Raw genomic sequence first — 13,724 nt, 5'->3', positions numbered from 1 at the left:
CGTGCAATCTACACAAACAGGTGGGATTCATTAGTTCATGTGGCTGAGAAGCAAATATGACTCAGCTGAAATACAGAGCACACAGCCTGCAATTTCTTTTTATGTAAACCTAATTCTGCTTGAGTCATGTTCAGTGGTTTAATTTAACTGGGTTACCAGAACTGCTGTGAATTTACCACAGGGTAGAAATTACAAGATGAGCATTCGAAAAGCTCTGTCCACCCAGACTGACATAAATCTGTGTGCTGTCAATGGAAACAGTAAAGACAAATGAAACAACACAAAGGTTCCACTTCAAGACTGTTACACATCACCTTGCTGTAATCCCAGACTGAAATCCTCATCCAATGACAGAAAAGACAACCAGCCTTTGAATCATTTTTCCTCCCATAAAAAACGAAACCTCAAAAACCCTGTTTCCGCTGACGGCGTCTTTTATTCCCTTTTGGATGCAGAGTGAGGCAAACTGGTTCAGGAGGGACGAGTCTGGGAAATGTGCCTCTCTCATCTAACCAGCCAAACCCACCACTAGCCATGCTTTCTGCATGATGTTACTTCACTTACCAGAAATTAGGGTATATGGAGAGCCACTGTGAAATGGTGAGGCTGTTATATTTTATCTGTGACACATCGTTTTTTTGTGTCCACACCTGGCTACACAGTTAGTCGCTTCTCCAGCTAGAGACTTGGCAACGAGTAAAACGGTCTTTACGGTAAATCAATACAAGTTGTTAACCAGCGACGGTTAAAAAAAAAAGAGACAGGAAAGGAAATGGATGTCATTTATCAAAAAAAACAGCTCAGGATGATCATTAATAATTTGATAGGTGCTGATCAAACTGGGTGTTTAATGGGAAGTTTATGTGAAGTAGGTTTTCTGTGTGTTGTGACAGATCTTTTAAAAGAGAAAACTAGATTTCAATCAGGGCCATAGGCAGAAAATTTAAAATGTTTAAATCCAACCAAGTCCAGAATCTGTAGTGCAATCTGCATCATCAAAATTTATTGGGAAAAAATGCATTTTTATTTGATTTTTATCTTCTGACAAGATGCTGTTCCACTCTCTATTGGATAGAGGCCACGCCCTCCAATTGTTGTGGGGGGCAAATCGGGCCTAAAATTTGTAGTGTAGCCAGCTTGAGTGTATTTTGCTGGATGAAAAATATTATTATAATGGTGGACTACTTTGGACTACATAAGAGAACCTGCCCCCTCTTTAGACACAAAAACTTTTAATGTAAATAAATATTATTTATTTTTAGTCATTAAAAGTGAAAACATTCATAGCACCCTTACTTACTTCAGCTGTAATGTCTTTTTGTGTATTATAATGCCTTGTTTTTTGTTACATTTAATCACCAGAAGATCCTTTTGGTTTGTGTAAAGTTCTTTTGACATCTACAAAAGCTTTATACCATAAAGTCTCCACTCTCCACTGTTGAGAGTTTGAACATATTAACCAGCTGGAGAGAGTGAGGGGCCAACAGCTGGTAGAAAAAACAGCTGGTTAACATTTAGCGGATTCTCTCCACGTCAGACATTTTGACTTGTTTTAGCAGGTCAAAATGCTCAGCAGAAACTAAATATATTGGCTTTGGTTCCCTTTAGGTCCTTTAGAGGACTTGGCCAGTTAACCAGTATGCACAGTAGTGAGAGAAGGCTCATGAAATGGAAACAGTCCATCGTTACTGGTTTCATGCAGACCTTTAGCTGTTTCTGCTGAAACAAGTCCAGACCTTTGCTGTGGAAAAGTTGCACTACATTCTCAGTGATATGACGTGTAGTAAGGAAGAATAAAGTTATATAAGGACATTTTCAAACTGAATCCTAATATCAGTAATCCTTTAAGAACTTGATTCCAGATGCACACATTACTGCCTAGTTTGAATATTAATAAAAATAGACAATATACAATTGTTTGTTAGATTTTTCTTTTGCAATTTTTGGCTGTTATAAATGTCTTTGAGAATTTGAATGAGGTTATTCAAAAGCTTTTATACTGTCACTTTTTCATTGGTTATTGCTGGAATGGAATTTGGTATAATTTGTCGGGTCATTTTGTAAAAAAAAAAAAAATTAAAAAAAATTAAAAATTGTTGAGCAAATTGAAACAATTAGTGTTATCTGTTGATGTTACCAGATATGCAGTGATATTTTTGTTTTGTTTTCTTAGCTAAGTCTTATCATAGAAATGAACTGGTCATAAATCTGAGAGTGAGGTCATGTTTGAAACCTGATGTTAAAGCCTGTCAGACATCACAGTAACAACACAAAGTGCCAGTTTATACAGAGTCGTATGAGGTGACTGAGAACTTGGTTAAAACTCTCCAGTGTTGGTAGTCTCCTCCCAGACTGTTTCCTTCAACACATGGTTTCCCAGACTCTTTGGAAAGACAGGCTCATTTGTCTGAAGGCTTTAAGTTTTTGGAGAGCAGCGCGTCTGGGCTTCTGTAAAATAATATGACTATTTCAAGCCGTACAAATAATCCAAACAGGCTGAAATGATTATAACCGTTATTATCCATGCCAATAACCAGAATCATTTTCCAATCGTGCAGACTATACAGTATGTTTGAATCATTCTACAACATGTACTTAGTCTTTTACTCTCTAGGACAGAAGCCCCATGCTCCCTGAATGTTGGCCCATGTACAAGTTAACTACAATGCCATCTTTGCTGAAATGCTGCTTTACTTCATGTCTTAGTCTTCCTAAATAAATAACAGTGTGTGCATGGTTTGGGGAAAACTGCAAAACTTTCCTTCTTATCATTAATGTGTGTAGATCAAAGCCTAATCTTTCAGTCATTATTTTTTTTAAACAACTTAACAATAATAAGAAACTTAAAATGTGTTGGTTTAAAGATATAAGTTCCTGAACTGAAGTAGAAAACTCTCCATCAAAGTAACCCATCATACGTGTATACTTCTGACATTTATTCACAAAATCACAAAGTATGAAAGAAAGAATAACTACAGCTGTAGCCATTAAGGAAACAATAAAGTTGATGTTTGTTATCAGCTCTGTCTTCTTCTCCCCTGTACACAAAGCTGTTCTTTTCTCAACATGTATGTTACAGCGCTGCTTTTAAGTCCAGAGGTCTTTCTCAAATCATCCTCACAGTCTCTTTTAAAATGTTAACTTTGACTCCAATCAAAAACAAGATCCTCCGACGTCCTGTGGAAACTCCATAGCACCCTATGGCTTGTCTCTGGTTTCTCTGCTCAGTACCAGTAGGACCTTTGGTGGCGCCTGTTCTCCTGGATGCCCAGTTTCTCCATGACTTCCTCCTCCAGGGTTTTCAGAGATGGTACGTATGTCTTTTCTAGAGTGTCTTCTGGACTAGTGTCTTTGGGACCATCTGTGTGAGCAGAAATAAAAGCCGGTCACATACCAAAAACATTTACTGCTGGAACATCTGTATCATAACAAAAAACATGCACCTGAACAGGTACGTTTAGAGACATTACTTTACACTGTTAAAAATGACTGCGTATAAATACCCATTCAAATACTTGGATGGACAGACGGGATGAATATTGGATGATTATTACGTTTTTTAAGTTTTTTGCTTTCCTCTTGATTTTTTGTCTGTTCTGAAACTCCCCAGACACAAGCAAATCATGAACCTTTCAAAAGGAATCCATATTACTGCAAATCTTCTGTTAATATCCCAGGCTATTGTTGACTTCAGTCTATAAAGTTACCCTGCCTTTATTTGGGACAGGCTTCAATACCAGACAGGCCTGTCATTATTTTCAAATCAAACTCATACACAGCAAAGATTGGAAAGACTAAGAAATTGTAAATTTACAACAGAAATAACATTTAACATTGTACATAATGAGGATGTCATTAAAATAGTAAATCACTAATTTGATCTCGCTATGTAAAACAGCCCATCCAAGCCAACATACTGAACTGCTTTTTCTATGTATTTTTGATCATAAAAACTATTTCAACATTTAACGGAATATTTGTCAAAACTTGCAGAAATAGCAGGATAGTAAAAGGGACTGGGCCTTAAATTGGGATGGGCTTTTATTAACGTCATGCAACAATTGACCAGATGTGAAAATCTGTAAAGACTATATTACAGTTGAACTTTTTCATCTTGCTTTGTTTTTGTTCTTCAAAAACAATTTTCAGTAAAATGTTAAGAAATAATATTTAGTTCAAAAGCAAAAATACATTTGAAGAGAAACCGTCCTAATCAAACACTTAGTTTCTCACACCTCTGAATGAGAATCACTTTCTTCTTTTGATGTTTTTTATGATAATACTCACAAACAACTTTATTTAAAACATAACCTGCACTTACAATTAGCTGAGAACGTTGTTAGGTTCTGGTAAGTTTACACACAGATGTGTTCCTAACACTTTTAAAATTAAACTATTTTTAGAATTCAAGTCTGCACAGGGTGGAAAAACAAGTGACAGCCAGTTTTCTGTGCTGACTCTTCACTAACACTAAGGGAATAAACTGGTGACTGAAAAGAACACCAATCCAATCCCAACACACATAAACACTCACCTTTCCACTGCTGCGGTACGATGCCGTCTCTCCGCTCTACTACAGGTTTTGGGATGATCCGACCTGTCCTGAGAGACACTCGGACTCTCTCGCCTTCCTCTGTGAATTTCCACTCAACATCAGTGGGCTTCCTGGAAAATCAATATCAGCACATAATAAATGTAGTCTGTTGTTAAAGCAGAGATCATTTACATTAAACTCCAGTAAATACACTTGCCACTTCTTTTATATTTGGAAAAGGTTGAAGACTGTTATTATTCATCACTTCTCTTACTGATAGTGTAAAAGAACACCATGCTTACCATACCACCAGGACAATGCATTACAGTACACATCTGTTCAAACTTGTGTTTTCTTTGCTATACAGATATTTTGGATTTCAGTATTTTTATCTAAATTTCTCCTTTTTATAAGAGTAGCCATGTTTACTGTACCTGTCTGCGGGGTCAATGAGGGCAACATCACGAAGCAGGAGGGGAGCCTCGCTGGACACATAGGTCCCTCGGTAATCCCCAGATTTACCAATATACCTGTGATGCTGAAACACAAAACAATAGTTCATTGTTTGGACCCTAACAGGTGGCGGCCAAATGGCTTTGAAACAGTGTTTTTAGGGCACCCTGACTCCAGACTTCTGGCTCCATCTGGTGGAGCTGAAAAATTAAAACTTGGCTTTTTACAACTATACATCAGTAACAACTGAACTGTTAAGTTCAGCTTCACAGTGGAAGAGAATTTAGTTGGTGTCATTTCTACATGTCTCAGGTTTAAGTGTTTGTTGAAGTGTCAATACTCTGTGTAGTGTGAAGAGATATAATGAACTGACAACAGTTTAAACTGCGTCTGATCGTCTTGTAGATCAAGAAGGGACAGAATTAGTAGGTGTGGGATTTACGACACTTAATGCCCCTGAAGTAAACTAGAACATGTCTGTTTTCTTTGAGAGAACCATCACTTTCTTACCGTGTTCAGTCCCTCCAGTATAACCCAGTTTCTGTTTCTGATGACTTGAATCACTTTTCCATGTTTTCCTTTGTCCTTCCCTGCAAGGATCTCAACCTGAAAAACACATGAGAATACAATAATATATGTACAAAACTGTTTGTTTTTTATAGTAGTGTACTTTTAGGTGTATTAATAACGGCATACTTTAAACTACCATGTATCATGGTGGCTCACTAACTTTTATTTTGGTGGAAAAACTGTAAATTCACATTCTTAAAAGTATCTTTTAGAACATTTCACTAAAGGTCTTTGGGCAATAAAAAGTTACAAGCAAAATATCCAATCCATCTTAGAGCCCATTTTAATTAAACAACAGTATTCACCAAAGGGCTTTGCAGTCCACAAAAAAATAGTGTTTGCAAATGAGTAACAACGAAATAAATACATAAAAAGAACAACATCATAAGACAAATATGAAACTGTATAGATAGATAGATAGATAGATAGATAGATACTTAATTGATCCAGAGGGAAATTCAAAGCATCCAGTAGCAGGTTACAAAGACGTACATGACATGAAACATTTGTTACAAATTAACCACAAAGCCGGACCCCCCCCCCCCCCCCATACATATATATATTAACCTGAAGAACACCCCTAGATGAATCAAACTTAAACTGTGCAATTAAAAATAGACTTATACAAGAAATGTACAAAACCTGTGCAAGGATAAAAATATATCTGTAATTTAAACAAGAACCTATAAACAGTTGAGGTAAAAAAGATCTGTAATTAGACCTGAATATAAAAAATAATTTTAAAGAAAAGTGTTGACCTTCTGAAGTTGTGTTGTTTATATATGTACAGCAATGTTTAAAAAGAAGATAGTGCAAAATTATCAAAAAACAGACATTAAATAACAGGGACACAAGAACACATCCCTCTCATTCAGAGTTTAAATACACAATATATTTAGCTTTAAAGCTTAATCTTGTGCGCATTCAACTTGAACAGAGTCATTCTGGAGAGTTTGATGCGCTTTACATGATTTATATCTCAAATAGTCTTACTCAATATTTGACAGACGATTAAGTGCAGATGGCTTCTTGATGTTGGACTCTGTAAGACTGAAGACTCCACGATGGTGTGCATTCAGAGACCTAAACAACGTCCATCTGACCTAAGTGACTATAGAAGACTGAGTTTTAGTGAGTTTACTGTGTTTGGTAAGTCACTCACCTGGTCGCCTTTAAAAAAGGACCAGTCCTCTTTAGCTATCGGCTCCACAAACACCTTCCTCCTGGTCTTTCCTGGAGGATTGAGTCTCTTGGCCTGAGCAGTCCATGGTCTGTTTGTGCCGTAGCGGTAACCTTTGGGCACAATAACTCTGGCTGCCATCGATAGGAGAACAGTCAGCCTCATTGTGCTGCAGAGGCAAAAAAAAAAAAAAAAAGCAGAGAAAGTTAGCATAAAAGATGCTGAGTCTCCCTTGAAAACACTCGTCTATCCCAATAGAAGCTATGCTAACATTAGCTTCAGGGAAGCTATCATTAACGCTGGGTTACACCATCTTTTTTAAAGCTTATCAAAATATTCAACATCATTTCTGCATATCTTCAAACTTAAATTAAACATTGTGCTGAGGCGTTTTTATGACAAACACGAGCTGGCAACATAACATGCACTTATCTTACCCTCTGTTGTTGTCAATGTCACATGTGACAGCAGGCAGCTCGCCGACACAAGTACTAACACGCAGCGCCGCCTAGTGGACTGGGGGATGAGACCTGACTGCACGCATGCGCAGTGGCTAGTCAATGCATCGGTAAGTGGACAGTAGAAATAAATAACTGATGTGAAGGTAGGCTAGATCAGCAAGATGACCTTCATGATTACATGTAAAAACACAGATACGCATTTCATTGCAAATTGCATGCCCTAAAAAGTGAGGGAAGTATTTACAACTGTGATTACCGTATTAAAATATATGTGTATATATATATATATATATATATATATATATATTGTATTGGATTAAAGTTGTTTCACAAGTGTTGAGTGAAACTGGTTAAACACTTAGCTCTAAAGTTTGATCATCTGCAAATTGACTTTGGCCCTTTTATTGGTGGGAGCATTCATGTGGGTAGATCTAGTAAGTTTAATCAAGCTTTACTGTATTTTTACTGTAAAGAGGGCGAATGATATTTATAGCGCCCATGGAGACAAGAGGCTACAGAACCTGCCATCGAACATGTAAGAAAGCTGAGGAAGTCATTAATCTTGTGAAACATAGACCAGCTGCCAGAGAGGATGGTCATAAATCAATACTTCTAAAGCAGGGCAGCATCTCATGGATATTATGAGGGGGAAAATAAATGTGGAATTAAAACATTTAGTTTCCAAACAGTATATTTAAAGATCTAATAAGAAACAAACCCTGTGGCAAATTGAAAGCTGTCAGACCATGTTAGATAAAAACAAAACTAGTTCAGCCATAAAGCCCCAAACTGTGCTGGAGTGTTCTCTTGGGATCAAGTTATTTGTGACAAGTGCACAAAAAGGTGCAACTGTAGTTTTATAATTTTATAACAAGGATGAAAAGAGATAAATGATATGATGAATTAGGTCTGGTTGGTAAAAAAAGAACAGTGAAGAGAATTTGTCTTTTTTATACTTCTAACAGAGTAAAGACAAAACAAAATACAACTGAAACATAAATGACAAAAAATGTATTTTTTTTTCTGTAATTGACAAGTTTATTAAATGGACTGGCAGCTACAACAGTAAACTAAGCAGCAGATTAAGATGAAAGACAACTTCCAAAAGTAACAGTGAAATCCAAATCAAGAATCACACTGTGAAAACTCCAGATTTTAGCAGGCCACTTTGTTCGTTTATCAGCAGTCAGGATTATTGTCATGTTTCAAAGCTGAGATTTCACTTAGGTTCGTCATTTTATTTACTGTGGGCTCACTTTGCCAAAATACACAAATGCACACTCAAGCGATGAACTCCTGGTAACATGGATGAGCGGGGAGAGCGTTTAGAAAACATTTTGATCCTTGAACAGAAACAACACGCCATGTTTTCTACACAGATAAAGAAATAAAACACATCTGTAAAACATCACAACTTTAGTTTCACACCAAGAACAATCAGACCATTGAAGTTAAATAGCCTCGTATTCCAGTCAAGAGGGCTTAGAAACAAACGTTACAAAAAAAGGGTGGATTACTCTCTCATCATTTCTCAATGTGTGTTAGATAAATTGGCATTGTCAAAGCTGGAAAAAAAAAAGTGGAACATTTTTGGTACAATCAATTACTGTATGCAATTCTTCACAATTACACCTCCAGTATCAAGCAATGGCAGCATTCACATGAGCTGAATAATGTAGAAATTGAAAAATGACGTTAATGGATTTAAAGAATTTGACAGAGAAAATGTTTCCGTAAACGTAGTGATGGATTTTTAGCTTTTTTACCACCGACAGACAGCACAGCTCAACTTTCAAACGTCAAGAGCCAGCAACATTCAGGAATGTCTTTCAGCTTTCAATAAACACGTCAGCAAACAACGTTACAGAGGGGCTTTGTCTCAATCCTAAAATAGTATCTCCATCAATGGGCATTATATTTTTTATTCTGGTTTAATGAAGCACATTATTTGGTCACCTGCTTGAAGCACAAACTACACCATAGCAATAAAACCTGTGTTGAAAATACAGAGAACTAGATCATGATAAAAGAGGGGAGGGAAGGGGGGGGGGGGGGACTCTTAAGGTGCAACTTATCATGAATCCACTGTCTGAACATATGATTGAAGATGAAGTGGAGAAGCTAGACTAAACAGATGAAAGTGATTTTTTATTTTAAATCTATGAACTAAAGCTCTGAACATGTGTGACAATTTGTATCTATCTTTTAAAACCATCAAATTGGAGCTTTTCTCTTTTTTTTGTGTGGTTAAAATGTTCTCCTTTTTTTTATTATCATATATTCAGTTGTTTTCCCTCGGACTTGAAATGTGTTTTTTTTTTTTGACACCGAGCATTCAGTCTTTGTAATTTTTGTAATTGCACTTAGAAATAAAAAATATATATACACACAAAAATCCCGTTTATAAATGAGCCTCACTGTGCTCCTTTGTAATTGTTTGAAATCAGATTAGCAAACTTTTTTGTTTTGTTTCTGGGATATATGATATCCCAAAAATGGCATATGAGGATTTGTTGATGTCTCAATATAAACACTCAGGTTTTTTTTTTTTTTTTAATTCTTGTATTAATTAAACAACTGAAACCTGGTACCCCGCAGGTAATCACGTTGACGCTCAAATTCCAGAGAAAAGCGTAGAAGGTTCCTGGTCTTCTCCTGTGGGTTTTGACTTTAAGCACTGTCTGTCACAGGCTGCAGAGAGAACAGTGGAGAATAATTGTTAATCCATTTCTCTCACAATATGCATACAATGTTTCATTTTCTGGGTCAATATCCATACAAAAACAACATATACATATATACTGGTTCTCTTGACCCGTATCAAAGTCCCCATAACTTGATGTTTCCAGGTCTAAAACAACAAAGCCCATGTGTATGTCTCACCTTCTCGGCTGTGAGCTTGCCTCCTGCCACAGCGTTCTCCTGGTTCTCTGTTTTCGACTCGCTCTGAGAGGAGGGAGCCATCGCCTTAGGAGCTGCCACATCATTGAGCTTAGGCTCTGTGTTCAACTTGTTGCCGTCTACTTTAGAGTCACCTCCTGCCTCTGGATCTTTCGGCCGCTTGGATGAAGCCTAAAAAAAAAAAAAAGAAGAAAGAAAGGGTTTTACAGAGATCAGAGTGCTCAACATTCAGGCCCTCTCAGTTTGTTTCTGATAGGCTCAGAGACTAAATCTTACCTCTGTGGATTCCTCTGCTTTTCGCTTGGCTCCTCCCCTCTCGTTCTTCTCGTCGATGACCAGGGCCCCTTCATCCTCGTCGCTGCTGCCTTCAGCTTCAGCTTTCTCTGAACCACCGGTATCCCCTGCTGGTTCTGATGCATTCTCTTTCTTTGATGACTGAGGGGAGAAATACAAATGTTAAGGGAAATATATTTAATAGTTAGATCGACCAAGAGCACCACACAAAACCTTGATGTTGTCTTGTGTTGGTAAAACAGTGTAATCATCTGGCACTAAATCTAAATATGCTGCTGTACTAATAGTTCATACAAACAGAGAATGGTAAAGAGGGGATGATTGGTCTTGAGTTTCTTTTGGCTTGCTGGTTAAACAAGCCATTTATACACAATGCACGCGTGTGGAAAAGCAACACAGCAACAGAAAATGAAGTGAAATTAAGAAAAGGGTTTTGTTTTTACTTCAATCGTACAGCTCCCGGTTTCCTATACCTCAACCAGGAATCAACCAAAATATTTTCCTACCTTGCCAAGAACACAAAAATGAAATGATTTCCAAATAAATAAATATTATAGCAACATAAAAAATCAGTGTCAAACTCTCTACACTTCATGCTTTAGACGTCTTGTGATACAGTGCACACATGGTCACTGTCGTACAAACACACACACCTTGCTGCCTTCATGCGTGACAGTGGGGTTGTTCTCTATCTCCCAGAGTCCCTCAGAGAAGCCTTTCCTCTTGTTTGGTTTTCCAAGCTTCTCCTTATTCTCATCATACGGTAACAAGTCTTTAGCCCCAAGGAACGCCCTGTGATGGCCAAACAGTAGGAATGTGATATTAGCGTATATTTGTGTTACAGTTGTAAAAGCCAAACACAAACAACAAACAGCTGACTCAGCTATTTCAGAAAGATACTAGCAGGGGCAGTAGAAATGATTTTTCAGACTTTTTTGGAAGGACAATGATATATTTGTTTTATATCAGGAAAAAAAACAAAGTCACAAAAACAGATTTGATTTCATGTCTCAACATGAGTATCAAAGAGAAGTCCATTACACTGGGTTCATCATCTGGAGAGAACGAGTATACAATAAATAGATTAAAACCTTGAAACAAACTTTACTCACGTCTCATGCGTTCCAAAAAAGAACACCTGATACTTGTTTGAAGGAGACTTCACAGCTCCTTCAGGTAACTCGTCAATCTGTAGATTAAAAAAAAAACAAGCTTGTTAAGAAACTAATTCTGGTAAATCAATATTCATTCAGCTCTTCAGAAATAAGATTTAAGTTAAACTAAAAAAAATTCAGGAGCACAAAAAATATTTCTCAAGACATCGTCAGCTTTCTCATAATGTCGAATCAGCCTTTTCCAGGAGAACAAGAAAATCCTCCTATTTTTAAGAAGCTTTGATCTTTTTTTCCTTCTTACATTTTCTTGATAAAGGAAAACCAGATGACTTGATCAAAATATTTGACGCACTAAAATGCACTGTTTAACTCTTAATGCTTTATTAGGCCTGGACAGCCTTGCATCACAGTGTATACAATGAATTGCTAAACGATAGGTATCAAAATAGGTCAGCTTGATGAGTTGCTATTAGCAACTGTAAGGACAGGGGTCACAACTCTTTCTGCTTGGCTTCTTATGTTTAACATCATTACAGTTCACAGCCTGGCTGCAAAACTCTGGCAGTGTTTTAAAAAAGTGTACACAGCAATACACTGATCCACAGGAAAGCACTGTTATGATGGCTAAGTATGACGACTGTTTGCCACTGCATGACGGGCCTTTTGGCAGCAGTGTCCACAGTTTGAGTAGGTGGGGCAGGGCCTGTAGCTTACTGACATGGTCCATATCTGATAGAACTGAGAAAAGGAGGGAAGAGGTCAAGATTAATCCTAATACCTGACTTGACTTTTATGGATGATTTTACATATTCTAAAAGCTTATATTCAAATATATCCATGTTAAATGTAAATAAGTTTGCATTTAATGCAGTAGAGACAATCATTTCTGTCTTTCAACAGTATTCATTTATCAAATATAATAAAAACAGCTTTATAGATCAGTGGTGGCTATAACTTGAATGTTTTTTTTAAACATTTTACAGTTCAGATTGTGTATTTAGGCTCGAAAAATTGATTTTGAATCATCAGAGTTTAATTTTGAGTTTGAAAACAGATTTATGAAGCTTCATTTCAAAGGGAAACATACGGTGACCTTATTAGGCTCATAGTTTATTTTCTGTCTTATTAAATGATTTGGAAACACTGGCAGGAACTTGCTGTGTATTTGTATAGAGGGTAGACATTACGTTACATGTTATTTAAAGTGTTGAGTTATTTGTCCCGTAATGGGAGTAATTAAATGTTAGGAGCAGAAACAGTGCTACTTGTTGCAACAAGTGTGTGCAGACAGACAGGCGTGTTTACAAAGAGCACCATGTGTAGTCTGTAATGCAACAGTTATTAACAAGGGGGAAACGTTACTTAGCACTAACTTTGCAGAGTGAAAACGATGCTTCAGTCATTAAATATAAAGTTTAAATTAAATAAAGTTTCCTGGTGTTCACACATTAACTTGTTGATTACATGGTCGTTAATTCAAGCGAACCTTCTGTCGCCTCAGCCGCTATTTTTAACGGTAACGATCAATTAGCCTGAAAGGCCCCGGATGCTCGACCGTCTACAGTGTGCTAGCCGTGTTTGGATGCTAGGTGAAGTTAGCCGACACGACCGAAGCTAGGCTAACTCATGGTAGCTAACGCCAACTACTATTAGGCCTCTCGGGCAAACAGGTGATATGAGCAGGCAGGAGAGAAGCAGCAAAACGAAAAGCTGGAAACAAGATATTACACGCTGGGTGCTGCTTACCCTCGCAGGCCAGTGTGGATATCCCTTCATTTTCGCAAATACAAGATCTCCAGGTTTGTATTCTCTTTGCCTGTTGGACCTCGGCATGTTTCTTTGCAGAAAAAAGGCTTTTTAGTGTCAAGAATATATTGAATGAAAGCAGTGTTGTATCCGGAGTGGTCAGCAGCTGCAGCACACAATCCGATTCTCAGTTTAACATCCAAAATAAGCAGGCGCGGAAAAACTGGAGCTTAGACGCCGCGGGTTACTTTTCCCGCGTACTTACTCCTGCGTAACCTGCTAGTAACGTTGAAAGGTAACAACTGGATGTCTGGAGGTTTAGGTTGTAACGTTAACGCATGATCCACTTGCTCTTCCCTCGCACTGTTTGGGTTTGAAAACGAAACCCGCTTCCCACTTTGCAGACGCGCCCCCAGCACCAGGTGAAGCCATGCATAGCGCCCCCTGTTGACCAAAATCCTGCATTGTAT

General features: G+C 37.6%; 2 protein-coding genes across 2 annotated transcripts; both read right to left on the bottom strand.

The window, feature by feature from the left end:
* Nucleotides 1-2,915: 2,915 nt before the first annotated feature.
* On the bottom strand, nt 2,916-7,265 carry mrpl24 (mitochondrial ribosomal protein L24). The gene is made up of 6 exons (XM_020648605.3): nt 7,175-7,265; nt 6,720-6,906; nt 5,498-5,593; nt 4,969-5,072; nt 4,535-4,665; nt 2,916-3,361 (listed from the first exon to the last, which is right to left on the bottom strand). Exons 2-6 carry the CDS (start codon nt 6,900-6,902, stop codon nt 3,225-3,227), a joined length of 651 nt encoding a protein of 216 aa, XP_020504261.1. The 5' UTR covers nt 6,903-6,906; nt 7,175-7,265; the 3' UTR covers nt 2,916-3,224.
* Nucleotides 7,266-8,210: 945 nt separating this feature from the next.
* On the bottom strand, nt 8,211-13,684 carry LOC109995037 (hepatoma-derived growth factor). The gene is made up of 6 exons (XM_020648619.3): nt 13,255-13,684; nt 11,506-11,582; nt 11,047-11,185; nt 10,376-10,534; nt 10,082-10,270; nt 8,211-9,889 (listed from the first exon to the last, which is right to left on the bottom strand). The coding sequence occupies exons 1-6, from the start codon at nt 13,339-13,341 to the stop codon at nt 9,869-9,871; spliced, it is 672 nt and encodes a 223-aa protein (XP_020504275.1). The 5' UTR covers nt 13,342-13,684; the 3' UTR covers nt 8,211-9,868.
* Between the last annotated feature and the right edge of the window lie 40 nt (nt 13,685-13,724).

This window comes from Labrus bergylta, chromosome 19 (assembly GCF_963930695.1).
Source record: "Labrus bergylta chromosome 19, fLabBer1.1, whole genome shotgun sequence".
Lineage (NCBI taxonomy): Eukaryota > Metazoa > Chordata > Actinopteri > Labriformes > Labridae > Labrus > Labrus bergylta.
The sequence above is the reverse complement of the archived record's forward strand: the minus strand, read 5'-3'. Positions and strand labels throughout refer to the sequence as shown.

What these genes read in the sequence shown, in the direction of transcription:
- mrpl24 (XM_020648605.3), bottom strand. Translation starts at nt 6,902, where the DNA reads ATGAGGCTGACTGTTCTCCTATCGATGGCAGCCAGAGTTATTGTGCCC. An exon ending in TACTGGAGGGACTGAACACG is followed by an intron (nt 5,073 to 5,497) that starts GTAAGAAAGTGA and finishes TTTGTGTTTCAG; the next exon opens with CATCACAGGTATATTGGTAA. An exon ending in CTCATTGACCCCGCAGACAG is followed by an intron (nt 4,666 to 4,968) that starts GTACAGTAAACA and finishes TTGATTTTCCAG; the next exon opens with GAAGCCCACTGATGTTGAGT.
- LOC109995037 (XM_020648619.3), bottom strand. Translation starts at nt 13,341, where the DNA reads ATGCCGAGGTCCAACAGGCAAAGAGAATACAAACCTGGAGATCTTGTA. An exon ending in ATCCACACTGGCCTGCGAGG is followed by an intron (nt 11,583 to 13,254) that starts GTAAGCAGCACC and finishes TTTAATCTACAG; the next exon opens with ATTGACGAGTTACCTGAAGG. An exon ending in AAGCAGAGGAATCCACAGAG is followed by an intron (nt 10,271 to 10,375) that starts GTAAGATTTAGT and finishes TTTTTTTTTTAG; the next exon opens with GCTTCATCCAAGCGGCCGAA.